Source organism: Grampus griseus (assembly GCF_964374135.1).
Source record: "Grampus griseus genome assembly, chromosome: 21".
NCBI classification, from domain to species: domain Eukaryota; kingdom Metazoa; phylum Chordata; class Mammalia; order Artiodactyla; family Delphinidae; genus Grampus; species Grampus griseus.
In genome coordinates, this window is record NC_139015.1 from 33406863 (window position 1) to 33421864 (window position 15002).

At 39.8% G+C, this 15002-nt stretch overlaps 1 protein-coding gene across 2 annotated transcripts in view; it reads left to right on the top strand.

Moving 5' to 3' along the window:
- HGSNAT (heparan-alpha-glucosaminide N-acetyltransferase) overlaps nt 1–15002 on the top strand; it is a gene marked incomplete at its 5' end in the record, with an annotated part of 47092 nt that overhangs the window by 2061 nt on the left and 30029 nt on the right. The window contains 4 exons of one of the 2 annotated variants that reach the window (XM_082680200.1): nt 5291–5406; nt 9302–9438; nt 9656–9777; nt 12597–12666. In XM_082680200.1, the coding sequence (XP_082536326.1) occupies nt 5291–5406; nt 9302–9438; nt 9656–9777; nt 12597–12666 (445 nt within the window). The remainder of the gene's footprint in view (nt 1–5290; nt 5407–9301; nt 9439–9655; nt 9778–12596; nt 12667–15002) is intronic. The other variant, XM_082680201.1, reaches the window with a different exon arrangement.

Consider the following 15002-nt stretch of genomic DNA (forward strand, 5'->3'; position numbering starts at 1 on the left):
GGTATTTGTAAGTTCAGCTGTTGGCAGCTTTTTCTAGAAACTGAGCATCAGTTTCAATTTCGGCGTCATATTGGATGGCTTAGGAATTTCGTCCTTTGTGTTTGTGTGTGTGTGTGTGTGTGTGTGTGTGAGTGGTACAGACTACACACTCATTGGGTTTTTAAAAAATTTATTGTATTGAACTATAGCTGATTTATAATGTGTTAATTTCTGCTGTATGACAAATGATTCAGTTATACATATATATACATTCTTTTTCATATTCTTTTCCATTGTGCTTTATCATAGGATACTGAATATAGTTCCCTGTGCTCTATAGTAGGACCTTGTTGCTTATCCATTCTATATATAATAGTTTGCATCTGCTAATCCCACAGACTCATTGGTTTTTTTAAAAATGCTCAAATAATGCAAAAAGGTACAAAGATGTCAGAATCCCCTGGCCTTACACTCACAGTGTCTGTTGCTGCTGTTTTGAGGAGGGTAAGTGTTGATGAGGGTGTGGAGAAAAGGGAACCCTCCTACACTGTTGGTGGGAATGTAAATTGGTGCAGCCACTATGGAGCACAGTTTGGAGGTTCCTCAAAAAACTAAAAATAGAACTGCCATATGATCCAGCAATTCCACTCCTGGGTATGTAACTGAAGAAAATGAAAACATTAATTCAAAAAGATACGTGCACCCAGTGTTCATAGCAGCATTGTTTACAATAGCCAAGATATGGAAGCAATCTAAGTGTCCATCAACAGATGAATGGATAAACATGTGGTACATATATACAATGGAATATTACTCAGCCATAAAAAAGAATGAATGAAATAATGCCATTTGCAGCAACATGGATATGAGGGTATTATACTAAGTGAAATAAGTCAGAGAAGGGCAAATACTGTATGTTGTAATTTATATGTGGAATCTAAAAATAAAATGAATGAATATAACAAAACAGAAATAGACTCACAGATATAGAGAACAAACTAGTGGTTACCAGTGGGGAAAGGAAAGGGGGAGGGGCAAGAACGAGGGTAGAGGATTAAGAGATACAAACTGCTATGTATAAAGTAAACTACAAGGATATATTGTATAGCATGAGGGATATGGCCAATATTTTATAGTAACTTTAAATGGAGTATAATCTATAAAAATTTTGAATCACTATGTAGTACACCTGAAACTAATATATTATAAATCAGCTATACCTCAATTTAAAAAATACAAAAAATAAATCATACTGGTTGGGCAGAGATTCTGATTTAATAGGTCTGGGGTGGAGCCAGGGCATTGGTATTTTTTTGTTTTGTTTTTAAATTATGTATTAATTAATTTATTTATGTTGTTATTTTATTTATTTATTTATATTTTATTTTTGGCCGCGTTGGGTCTTTGTTGCTGCATGCGGGCTTTCTCTAGTTGCAGCGAGCGGGGGTTACTCTTCATTGCAATGTGTGGGCTTCTCATTGCAGTGGCTTTTCTTGTTGTGGAGCATGGGCTCTAGGCACATGGGCTTCAGTAGCTGTGGCATGTGGGCTCAGTAGTTGTGGCTCCTGGGCTCTAGAGCGCAGGCTCAGCAGTTGTGGCACACGGACTTAGTTGCTCCGCGGCATGTGGTATCTTCCTGGACCAGGGCTCGAACCCATGTCCCCTGCATTGGCAGGCGGATTCTTAACCACTGCACCACCAGGGAGGTCTGGTTTTGTGTTTTTTTTAGCTTGCCAGGTAATTCTGATGTTCAGCTAGCATTAGCCCTTCATACAACCTTATATAAAATAATATTGATGACAATTAAGAGCCTTCAAAGTCTGAAATTCACATGGAAAAATTAAGCATGAAACAAGAACCGTATTCCACCCACCACTGAAGACTCATAGAAGTATGAATAAAAAGAGTAGTTACTACAGCTCTGAAGGGATGATGCTGTATAGAACAATTCCGGAGGAAAAGGTCAACAGCTAGTGACTATAAATTTGCAAATGGAAGCTCTCAAACCTGAACAAGGGAAATGAAAAAGAGAAATACTTGAAAACATTATGACAAGTATGACAAAGGATTTAATATCACAGGGGCTAAGTGGTTAAATAAACATTCCAACAATTCACAGGAAAGTACTGATAGTCAACATTTGGAAAACATGTTCGAACTTGCTAATTGTCAGTTCAGAACTAAAATAATAAGGAAATTATATTTTCTATACTTCGGGCTAAAACGCAAGGGAAAAAATTAAACTGGCCCAGCTGCTAGGGGACAGATCTGCTTAGTCTCAGGAGACTGGGAGCATAGAGGTTAGGTGCTGGCCAGACTGGTGAGTCAGTCTGGTGGGTGACCTCTCCAGGCCTTCCATACCTCATCCGGAGGCTGGAGACACCAGCAGCTGTTTCACGAGGCTGTTGGGACCTGGAGCACAGTAAGTGTGTCGTTTTTGGTGTCACCTGGGAGCCGATGAACACCACAGTTGTCTTTATAAACCGGCACAGCTAAATTGGGAGAGGAATTTGGCTAAACATATCAAAAACTATTTAAAAAGCTATTTTTGATTGAAAATTTCACTCCTGGAAGTTCATTCTTAAGGAACTATGTTGAAAGAAGAGCATGTTGATTTTCAGGTGTCTATAGCGCCATTTTTATATAGGATATAGCATCATTTCTTATAATTGGAAAAAAGGGGAATGGGGAAAAATTGGAAATAAGGTTAAATGAAAAGAGAAGAAACAACTTTTCAAAATATTTAACCACATGTTCTGATTCTGACAAAGCCCCTCTTGTCCCCTGCATTGGTTGGATGTGGCCCAGGTCATTATAATCATCATTTGTCGAACACTTACTTTGTTTGAGGTTCTCTGTCAAGCACTTTGCTAGTGTTATCAATTTTAGCCTCCCCAGCAATCCTCCGAAGCACACACTGTTATGACCCCTAATTTATTGATGAGGATGCTGAGGCAGGGTGGGGTCCAGATTCAAGTTGGCCCAACATGGAGTCCACACACTTAACCCACCATGTTATACTCCTGGTCTCAAACGCTGCTTCTGCTGGCCGCTCGCCATAGGGCGACCAAAGAACAGAAAAAGTGATTGGTAAAGCTTTGTTTAGCCTGGAAGGGAAAAAAAGCCTCAGTAGATTATTAAAAGTTATATACTCTGTGTTTTGTCTTCACTGAGAGCTAAATAAGGGTAAATTAGGATGAACGCTAAAAATGAGGGATTTAGGCTGGCTGCAGTGAAGAATTTTCTGAATTAACCAGATGAGGTACTGGGGAGCCCTGAATTAAGCTTTCATATTACAAAATAAAAGAGGCTAGATTATTACCTTTCTGGTTGTGTTATTAAATAGTTTCCCTTAACCCTTACACTGTTGGTGGGAATGTAAATTGTTACAACCACTGTGGAGAACAGTATGGAGGTTCCTTAAAAAACTAAAAATAGAGCTACCATATGATCCAGCAATCCCACTCCTGGGCATATATCTGAAAAAAAACATAATTTGAAAAGACACATGCACCCCAATGTTCATTGCAGCACTATTTACAATAGCCAGGACATGGAAGCAACCTAAATGTCCATCAACAGAGGAATGGATAAAGAAGATGTGGTACATATATACAGTGGAGTATTACTCAGCCATAAAAAAGAATGAAATAATGCCATTTGCATCAACATGGATGCAGCTAGAGATTATCATACTAAGTGAAGTAAGTCAGACAAAGACAAATATCATATGATATCACTTATATGTGGAATCTAAAAATAAATGATACAAATGAACTTATTTACAAAACAGAAATAGACTCACAAACTTTGAAAACAAACTTATGGTTACCAAAGGGGAAATGTGTGTGGGGAGGAATAAATTAGGAGTTTGGGATTAACATATATGCACTACTATATATATGTATATATAATAGATAATTAACAAGGCCCTACTGTGTAGCACAGGGGACTCAGTATTCTGTAATAGGCTACATGGGAAAAGAATCTGGAAAAGAATGGATATATGGGGACTTCCCTGGTGGCGCAGTGGATAAGACTCTGTGCTCCCAATGCAGGGGGCCTGGGTTCGATCCCTGGTCAGGGAACTAGATCCCACATGCATGCCGCAAGTAAGAGTTCACATGCCACAACTAAGGAGCCCACCTGCCGCAACTGAGGAGCCCACGTGCTGCAACTAAGGAGCTGGCGAGCTGCAACTAAGGAGGCCGCCTGCCACAACTAAGACCTGGTGCAACCAAATAAATAAATTAATTAAAAAAATAAAGAATGGATATATGTATATGTATAATGGAATCACTTTGCTCTACATCTGAAACTAACACAACATTGTAAATCAACTAGACTCCAGTATAAAATAAAAAATTAAAGAAAGTTTCCCTTTTTTTCTTTTGCCTAGAAGCTAGATGGTGATTTCTCTTTCATATAATATAACAGATATAAATGGCCTAGTTGATCTGGATGAAACACTTTGCTTTAACTTTAGCCAATAATAGTTCACTGTTTTCCTACCAAATTGGCAGACTGAAAGGTAGAAGATGCATCATCCTTATGGTACCCTGAGAGCATCTGGTAAAGTGATGAGCTCTAAGCCCAGGGAATATGGAGCAGTGGCTCTTTCTGCCCTTCAGACTTACCCTCTCTCCTTCCCCGCCTCATGTCTGCCATGGAAACCAGGAGATGCAGAACTCCAAACAAAAGTGACATCAGGCAGAGCTTCTCGGACTGTAAAGGGCGTGCAGATCCCCCAGGAACACTGCTGCTCTGCGCGTCCTGACTCCCTAGTCTGGGGTCCTGCAGGTCTTAAGAGCTGCCCATCCCAGCTCAGAGCTGAGTGATGTGGGCCAGGAAAGTTGGAGCTTCGGAATCACGCAGATTGGGTTCATGTCAGTGATTTTACTGAAAACCTCTGTGGCCATGGGCAGTTATGTAATTTTTGTGGGCCTTAATTTCTTCATCCGTAGGATGGAGAAAATACCTAGCTCATGAGGTTGTTATATTATCAAATAGAAGTTGCACGGAAACAACTAAACTTGGTGCCCCTCACACCTTAGTACTTGGTGATTGGAAGATGCGAATGGTGTTGATTGAATCCTTGTTTGTAGTAGAGGCATGTGTGTGGAAGGGAACTGGGTGCGTGTGTGCACGTGCACATCCGTGTGGACACGGCATGAGGGACGAGAGACCCCAGGCGTTTGAGAAGCGCTCCTGAGAAGCCACTTTCCACTCTGATGCACTTTGTGTCTGGCACATCTTTCAGGTGCCTAGTTTTTCTTTTTCTTTTCTTTTTTTTTTTTCTAATTCTTACCAGACTTAGGGAAAAAAAGGCACTTGGAGCTGAAGATGGACCAGGCTTTGCTGCTCATCCATAATGAACTGCCTGGGACAAACCTGACCATCTACTGGAATTTCGATCGCTGTTATCATGTAGGTGCTGCGTGCTTGCTCACAGTTGTGTTTGCTTTGGGGCTGGTTTGATATGGCCCCAGTGCTGTCAGACCTGAAGCCCTTCACATGTTAGCCTCAGCTTTACAGGTGAGGAAACAAACAGGCTAGACAAAGACTCAGAAGAAATTCCATCACGGAGGATGCCTAGCAATGGGCAGCATCCCTTTTTTATCATTTCCCTGCCCATCTTTTTCAAACCAGTTTCTGTGATGAGCAAAATTGATAGACATTTTTTTTTGTTTTTCGTTTTTTTTTTTAATGTGACAAGCATCCTTTCATTCCACAATAAGAGCATAAACCAGATCCGGGCCACTTGCTCATTTCTGCCACCTCTTATAGCCTGTACCCTCAGAGCCATTAATCAAGGGGCCTAGAGTGTGACAGGGCAGCCACACCACTGGTTTCAAGTTGCAGAGGGTGATGCACTAGGATGGGGTCTCAGCAGGATATTCACACTCCCTTTTGGAGTCCATTCAATTTGATCCCTTGTGAAGCCTGAAGTGATAGACGTGTTTTGGCTCCTCTGCCCACTGCATAACCCTCCTGCTGGACCAGAGAAGGAAGGAGTGAGACACGGCGGGGGTGGGGGGGGGCGGGTAGGGCGGGGCGGTGAGGGCCACTGGACGCTTAGGCTGAGGCCCTTCTGATGATAAAGGATTTTATCTGAAGGTGTTGCTCCTATGCTAGACCTTGTTGCTTTTTAAGGACAGGGCTATTCTTCCATGTAAAATGAAATAGTCTTTACTTCCAGATTGAGAGCTTCAATGTACCACCTTCAGAGGAGGAATTTTAATGGATAGTGACCTATTTAGTGTAAATAGCTTTTTAAGAAAGAAGACAAATTTTAAAAGTCCCCAGTGTGGGTATCAGCTAGAAGATGATGGAGAAGTACATGACACCTCCTGTAAAGTTAAGTGAAACACAGAACATTGGTAATATTAAAAAGGTAGGTCAAGACCAAGAAAAGGCTTATCACAAGAGGGACTAAAAGGACCTTAAATTAAGTAGAAAAAAATCAATAACTTCAAAAATATCTGTAATGTATTTAACAAAACATCAATCATGTGTTGTCAAACGAGACTAAACACAAACGGCAGAGATTATACTTTCTGCAATTTCCTACCTCTGCATAACAAAAAAATACTAATAGGAGAGAGAATACAGCCGTAAATGTCATAGAAAAATCTTTGACCTGGCCAAAGCAATTCTTATGAAAATTTGTGTCTAAATGTTTCTAACAGTAAAGATAATGTTAATACAAGTTGTCGCTGCTGTTTACTGAGGGCCTGCTCTGTTTTAGATACATTATATCTCATTTAATCCTCACAGCAATCCAGGAAATACCTGGATTCTGCAGATGGTGATGCTGAGATTAAGAGCGGGAAAGTGACTTTATCCCAGGTCCCCCCGCTGTCACGTGGCAGCGCTGGGGTCCTCACCCCTCAGTCTAGCTTCAGAGTGTGTCCGCTTTCCTTTCTGGATCCTGCTTTATGTTAATCAGGAAAAAAAGGGGAAAAGAAAAGCTACTGAGTAAGGATCTCAAGGTCTTGGAAAGCAGTGTCATCATCCAAACAAGAAAAAAGGAAGCAATAAAAACAGTAACTATGGAAACTGCAAAATGAGAAAAAAACTGGGAATAAGAATGAGCCAAGAGATGGTTTTCTAAAATAAAAGTCACACATACTCTGTAATGGCCTATATGGGAAAAGAACCTAAACAAAGAAAAAGAGTGGATATATGTATACGTGTAACTGATTCACTTTGCTGTACACCTGAAACTATAACACAGCATTGTAAATCAACAATACTCCAATAAAAATTTGAAAAATTAAAAAATAAATAAAAGTCACAATTGATAAATTATTGATACATTTAAGGGAACAATGGAAATTAATAAAATTAGCAATTATATTTCAACAGAAATTGAAATAATTATGGTCCAATGAACAGTTAAGACTGATCAATTTAAAGTACAAAAATTGATTGATTTCCTTCAAAAAATATAATATGAAGATTGATTCAAGAAATTGAAGATATAAATAGATCAGCAACTGATTAAGAATCTGGAGAGTTGTAATGAATTTCTCTACCTAAAAATAGGTCATTTTCTCCTGCATTTTCAAATAATAAATAATTCTTAATCTATATAAACTGACCCTAAATATAACAACAATAAAAAAAATGATGTCTTGGTATCTGATTCATTCTGCAGGGTGTTGATCTTAAAATCTAGCCAAGACATGACAGAAAATGCAGGTCAATCTTTCTAATTAATGTGGGTGTAAAAATCTTAAATAAATTATCAGGTAGAATAAGTTGGCATATTGAGAGATTTATGATGACTTATATTTTCATCTTGAGGAATCTATAAGAGGTCATATATATGGACAATGATAAAATTTTAATGGGAAAATTATAGGCTAAATGGAGAAATAGCCAATGCACGCTGATGTGACACCTAAACGTAGGAAAAATGGCAATACTTCCCAAATTAGTTTATACATTCAACACAATTGCTTGTGGATACTTTATAGAAGCTGCATAAAAATAATTCCAAAATGTCTATGAAAAAGTAAGTGTGCAAGAGAATCAGAGGATGGCCCAAAAGGAGAACGGATGGTACGGAGACTTGCTGTACCGGATAAGAAGTATCGCAGAGCACGGTCGTGAATGTAGCCAAAAAAGATAAATGAAGACCAACGGGCCAAACGAAGTATAAGAAGTAGAATCTAATTTACGTAAGAATTTAACAGCTAAAACCATGGGAAAGGTATTTAGAATTATGGGATACCATCTATCAAATACCCCAAGTGGATTCAAGTAAAAAAAAACAAAACCCACAAATTTAACAAATACTAAAAAATGCAGAATACATTGTTAAACTCATGAAGCCATAGAAGAAATAACAAACCAGAGTAGTGTGACTCTGTAAAACTTTAAAAACAACAACATAATAAGATGAAAGCACTAGAGTGGAGAAGCGTTTGAGAGAGTTAGAAGTTTCATGTTGCAGTGTACGAGGACAGATTTCTAAGATTCTGTTTGAGGGAATTGAGTGTCTACCAGGTGGTTCACACCATAAGGAACATAAAAGAGCAAAAGAAAATTGAATTATTTAATCTACTTCTAATTTAAAATGTAATCTTAATGCTGTGGTATCATAAACACCTAGTACCTGAACAAAAGGAAGAATGATATGAAGTCCTGGTAAGGCTGATGAGAAATAAATCTATTGTAATTTTTCTTATGTGAGTGCTATTTGGCCACGTGTAACAAGAACCATTAAAATGATTATTTTTTTAATCCAGTAATCTCAGTTTTGGAAATTTGTCTTAGGGAAAGAGTTTAAAGGAATAAGAACATCATGTGTAGATCTTTTAAAACAATATAATTTATATAAATTATAAATATAAGTAGATTTATATTATTATATATCATATAATTAAATTATATATCTTCCAAAGCAATATAATTTATATAAGTTATATACAAAAAGATAAAACGAGCTTTGAAAGCACCCTAAGTATTCATAGCGATAGTATTTGATGGAATATAATGCAACCATTAAAAATTATAAATATGCAAATTAGGTAGAATCATGGAAGTTTATTTGTTAAATAATATTAAGTAAAACCATAGAATGCAAGATTAAAGGGATGCTGTATTTGTTAATTATGTGAAGAATGTACCTATGAACAAAGATTATGTAGTTCCATAGCAACACCTAGTTATGTAGGCAAATTTTACCTAAATTATTGAAGTGTAAAAGTTTTCTATAAGCATGAAGGAAAAGTTATCTCAGGTCTTCAGTTGGATACCCAGCAACCACAGACTGTCAAACCCCTAACACCTGGCCTGTGCTTGGATCGTGTAGTGCCTGCTCCAGGTCCTGGTTGACGTCTCCCAGAGCAGGAAACCCGGGGAGCCCAGCATTGAGGCTGTGGCTGTGAGCACCCAGCACGGATCCATCCTGCAGCTTAATGACACTGCGGAGGAGAAGCAAGTTTGTAGGTTCGTACCTGCTATGATGTGACCTACTGACACCTGTACTTTCTCTCTACTATTTTTTTCCTGTTTGGTTTTTAGCTTCTTCTCTCAAAATATCTTTCTGTGTCTTCCCTGATCTGCACCCAGGAATGCCTGTCACTCTGCCTGGGTGACATTACCAACATCCAACTGCTTATTTCCTAACCTAATGATGTTTCTTCATTTTCCGTAATCTTTGTAGGCTGGAATACAAATTTGGGGAATTTGGAAACTATTCTCTCTTGGTAAAGCACACCCACGATGGAGTCAATGAAATTGCATGTGACCTGGTCGTTAATGAGAAGGCAGTTGACAGTAACCTTCGTACGTACATGCTCTTGATTGATTTTTATTTTTTAAAATTATTTATTTATTTATTTATTTGGCTGCTCCAGGTCTTAGTTGTAGCACGCAGGCTCCTTAGTTGCAGCATGCATGTGGGATCTAGTTCTCTGACCAGGGATCAAACCTGGGCCCCCTGCACTGGGAGCACAGAGTCTCAACCACTGGACCACCAGGGAAGTCCCTCTTGGTAAATTTGCATTTTCAACGGTTTTACTTTTTGAGTACTGTTTGCGACATTTCGGGTAATTTAAATCCTGGATTATAGGTTGTCTATCTCAGTTATGGCATATTTATAATATATTTATTGTGTCATTGGTGTAGACTAAGAAAATTATGTGACATACAAAAAATTATTTGATGTATCAACATATTCTCATAGTTTTTATTTACTGTATTATGAAGTATAAATAAGCCAAAAAAATTAATGCAGTGGAAAGAAACTAGAAATAAGACAGTTGGCTGTCAGTTGTCTTTCTTTGTTTTAGGATTTAGGGTACAGTGTTTCCTGTATGTGTCTCTGACTGTCCAGAGGTCCCCTTGGGTTCAGGAGGGATCGTTCGTTCTCTAATAACTCCACTGGAGAAAATCTGTCCCTCCAAGCCCCCAGTAGATAGTATCAGGAATCCCTGGGGCTGTTCCAACAATAAGTACTGTACACAGTGACGCTGTTGAAAACTGTCAGAAGAACACTGGTTAGAGCCAATGTGAAAGAGTCAACGCGGGATGATTTAATCATTAAAAGAATAATGAATGTAACTGACGGAAACACGTTGCACATACAAAAACCAGTGAGTTCACTATGAAGCTAAAAAGCACAAGGCCCCCAACAAAAACAATATTTTGGTTGCCTTTGAGGGTAACAAGGACACCTGGTGTTAACTGATGATCCTGGTGAAGGCAGGATCATCTCTCCTGCCTTTCCTGTTTTGACTATATCTTAGGGTAACGAAATAGTCCTAGGTGATGAGGGTAAATTCTTTAGAGAAGGAATCCAGCTAATAATGTGGCAGAATATTTTGCAATGCGCATTGAAGTTACTGATTTAGGCAAAAGCCATGAGTGGATGGAACCATCCAATGAAAGGGGAACTTTACACGGGAGGGGACAGGCCTTCACCAGCTGAATGCGGGCATCGGGCACAAGGTCTGAAGCAGGAGGTGCTCCTGATGGGACGTGGTGGGAAAGACACAGCACCTGCGACGCGTTCCTGCCAGAGAAGTGGGACTTCTCGGCCAAGGCTGTACAGCTAACTTCCCATTTATAGAACGCACAGAGGATAGAGGAACAAGTTGAGTGACACCAGGCGAGGGGTCCTGGCAGATCTAGACCGCGAATGAGATGCCCTGATAGGAGACAGCCAGCCTCGTGTAAATCAAGTCAGTGGCTGTGGACCAATGCATGGAGCTTAAGGCACGTTAACAATGCAGGCAAGATGCGAGCCTTGCTTGGATCCTGATTTGAACACATGGACTACAACACACATTTTTGAGGCAACTAGAAAAATTTGAATATGGACTCAGTGTTAGCCAGGGAATTATTAATTTTGTATGACGTTGTGCTTATACAGCAAAAGGTCCATTCTTAAGAAACTTTTAATTTTGAAATAGTTTTAGACTCACAGAAACGTTGCAAAACAGGATTTCCATATACCCTTCACTCAGCTTCCCCTAAGCCCCTAAACTATATAATCACAGTACAGTGATTCCATGTACAGTGATTGAAACCAGGAATGTCATGCACACAGCGCTATTAACTGAGCTGCGGAGTTCTCAGATTTCTCCAGTTGTCCTACTTGTGTCCGTTTTGTGTCCAGGGTCCCACAGAGCATTTAGTGATCAGGTCTCCCAGGCCTCCTCTAATCTAACCTCATGGCCTCTAATCAGCCTTTCTTGGTCTTTCATGACCTTGACGCTTTTGAAGAGGACTGGCCAGTTATTTTGTTACTTTGGTTTGCTTGCTGCTTGCTGCTTGTGACCCAGAAGAGGCCGTGTGTCTTCGGTAGCGTCCTACAGAAGAGATACAGTGTCCTCCTCAGGGGATCACGTAAGAATTGCATGACGTACATAGAGATACATCCTGAAGATGTGGGAATGAAATAGCTTGATGTCTGGGATTTGCTTAAAACACTTCAGGTGGAAAAAAAAAAAAAGGGTGAGTAGTAGTAGTAGATGAAGCAAGAGTGGCAATGTTTGATATTCTAGAATCTAGGTGACAGCTATATGTGGGTTTATTGTACAGTTCTCTGTACTTTTGTGTATGTTTGATATTTTTCATGATGAAAATTAGCGCTTCCCTCATGAAGAGTATTCTCAGTTGTTAATAAGAAATTTCACATAAGGATATAGGCTTTTCCTTCATATGTTTCCATTTTTATTTGTTTGCCTTTTTCTTTTTTTTTTTTTTGCGGTATGCGGGCCTCTCACTGTTGTGGCCTCTCCCATTGCGGAGCACAGGCTCCGGACGTGTAGGCTCAGCGGCCATGGCTCACGGGCCCAGCCACTCCACGACATATGGGATCTTCCCGGACTGGGGCACGAACCCGTGTCCCCTGCATCGGCAGGCGGACTCTTAACCACTGCACCACCAGAGAAGCCCCCTTTTTCTTTTTTTAATTTTAAAATTTGTTTTACTGAACTATAGTTGATTTACAATGTTGTGTTAATTTCTACTATACAGCAAAGTGATTCAGTTATACGTATATATACATTCTTTTTCATATTGTTTGCATTTTTCATTTACTGATTCACTGTGATGACACGACAGCTTTTGGTGATGATACGTTTTCTTTATTTTTGCAGCCGTGAGTATCGCATTCCTTGTCGGCCTGGTGCTCATCATTGTGGTGTCCTTTCTAAGGTTCGCGCTGAGGTAAGCAGGCGTTGGCGGGGGGCACACTGGGGAAAATAGAATACGGAATAACTGTATTCAGAAAGGGTACTTTGACCGTTATTCCTGGATTAAATGAAAACTTACTGTGTCCACCGTGCCCAGTGTAGTCCTAGGCATTAGGGATTCAGTGTCAAATAAGAGATGGTCCCTGACTTCAGGGAAATAATAACCTAGTGCGAATGGCTCTCTGCCTTCAATTCTCCCACGTGGCTGAAGATGTAGAAGAAAATACTTGAGCAATCATTATTTCCTGACAGACTCTCACATCCTGCCACATAGCGCATGGAAGAGGCCTGTGATGGGCTTGGGAGGTGCTGCCACACTGATGTCTTCCTCCTCTTGGCTCTGAACCCAGAGGCCACGCCTCTGGTCCAGCTTCCCAGCTCCTGCGGTGGGGACCTCCGACCTCAGGGTGGACTCTCCCTTGGTTAGGGTCGGCCAGCTTGGAGAGGGGATTCCTTCTCCTGCCTGGTAAACAACGATTCTGGTGAGTGGATTTGTGGACTGCAGAAGGAAAAGAAAGTAAAATAGACCCAGGCCTGGCACGTCACCTTGCCAAGGGGAGGGCTTTCCTCTTAAAAGGAATAAGATTGAATTTTCACATGCTCAGCTGGTTACGGTCTCAGGAAAGACCATGAGATTTTATTAGTGAGCCGGATCCAAATTGGAAGAAAAAACCTGCTAGCTTGGGGAAATCCTGCACCTTTGGGGAGTTTATCACTCTGACCCTTTAGGGATGGAGTGCAATCCGTAAAGAGGAGTTGCATTACTTTGGTGATAAGATGTAAATGGTCTTCCAGTTTATTAGAGTGTTTTCATTTGGTGCTTTGGATGTGAATGTATCTATTACATGATGTTTAAAGTGGTAGATAGCTCATATCAGACTCTTGGAAAGAGAAGAATCCCACCTTGCCCCACTGTGGAATTGAAACTCCTTCTACATGTGATTCTCCCTTTGCAGCCTGTGGGCACAAAGCTCTTGTGGGGAAAGCAAGAGTGCCTTGTACCTTTCCCCATCACTTTCCAGTGTGCCCATGGAAGCCCAGGGAAGTTCAGATTTGTCTGAACCAGAAAAGAATCTGAAAAAGTAGTAAGAATACAGCGTCTTTCTCCTTTTCACTTGGGGAACAAGCATGTACAAGAAAATAAGTGCTTTTTTTAATTTTAATTTTTAAGTATCTTCTTTTACCTTTCCTTAGATGGTTCTGTTTTCAAGTTTTTCATGTGATGGTGATGTTATTAGTGCTGGATAAACTAGAAATGGGAGTTGAGTTATAAGGGAAAAAAGAAATTAAAAATATAAGCAATGGGTATATGGAACATGTTTGGATATTGACTTGAGCAATTAAACTGTAAAAAAGACAGGAAAATTGAACTTGCTATTTGACAATATTGAGGAATTGTTGATAATATTCTTAATGAGGTAATAGAATTGCAGTATGTTTAAAAATAAAGAGTCCTTATTGTTTTCTTTTTTTAACATCTTTATTGGAGTATAATTGCTTTACAGTGGTGTGTTAGTTTCTGCTTTATAACTAAATGAATCAGCTATACATATACATATATCCCCATATCTCCTCCGTCTTACGTCTCCCTCCAACCCTCCCAATCCCACCCCTCTAGGTGGTCACAAAGCACGAGCTGATCTCCCTGTGCTATGCTGCTGCTTCCCACTAGCTATCTATTTTATATTTGGTAGTGTATATAAGTCCATACCACTCTCTCACTTCATCCCAGCTTACCCTTTCCCCCTCCCCGTGTCCTCAAGTCCATTCTCTACATCTGCGTCTTTATTCCTGTCCTGCCCCTAGGTTCTTCATAACCTTTTTTTTTAGATTCCGTATATATGTGTTAGCATACGGTATTTGTTTTTCTCTTTCTGACTTACTTCACTCTGTATGACAGACTCTAGGTCCATCCACCTCACTACAAATAACTAAAATTCGTTTCTTTTTATGGCTGAGTAATATTACATTTTATATATGTGCCACATCTTCTTTATCCATTCATCTGTCAATGGACACTTAGGTTGCTTCCATGTCCTGGCTATTGTAAATAGAGCTGCAATGAACATTGTGGTACATGCCTTTTTTTGAATTATGGTGTTCTCAGAGTATATGCCCAGGAGTGGGATTGCTGGGTCATATGGTAATTCTGTTTTTAGTTTTTTAAGGAACCTCCATACTGTTCTCCATAGTGGCTGTATCAATTTACATTCCCACCAACAGTGCAAGAGGGTTCCCTTTTCTCCACACCCTCTCCAGCATTTATTCTTTGTAGATTTTTTGATGATGGCCATTCTGACAGGTGTGAAG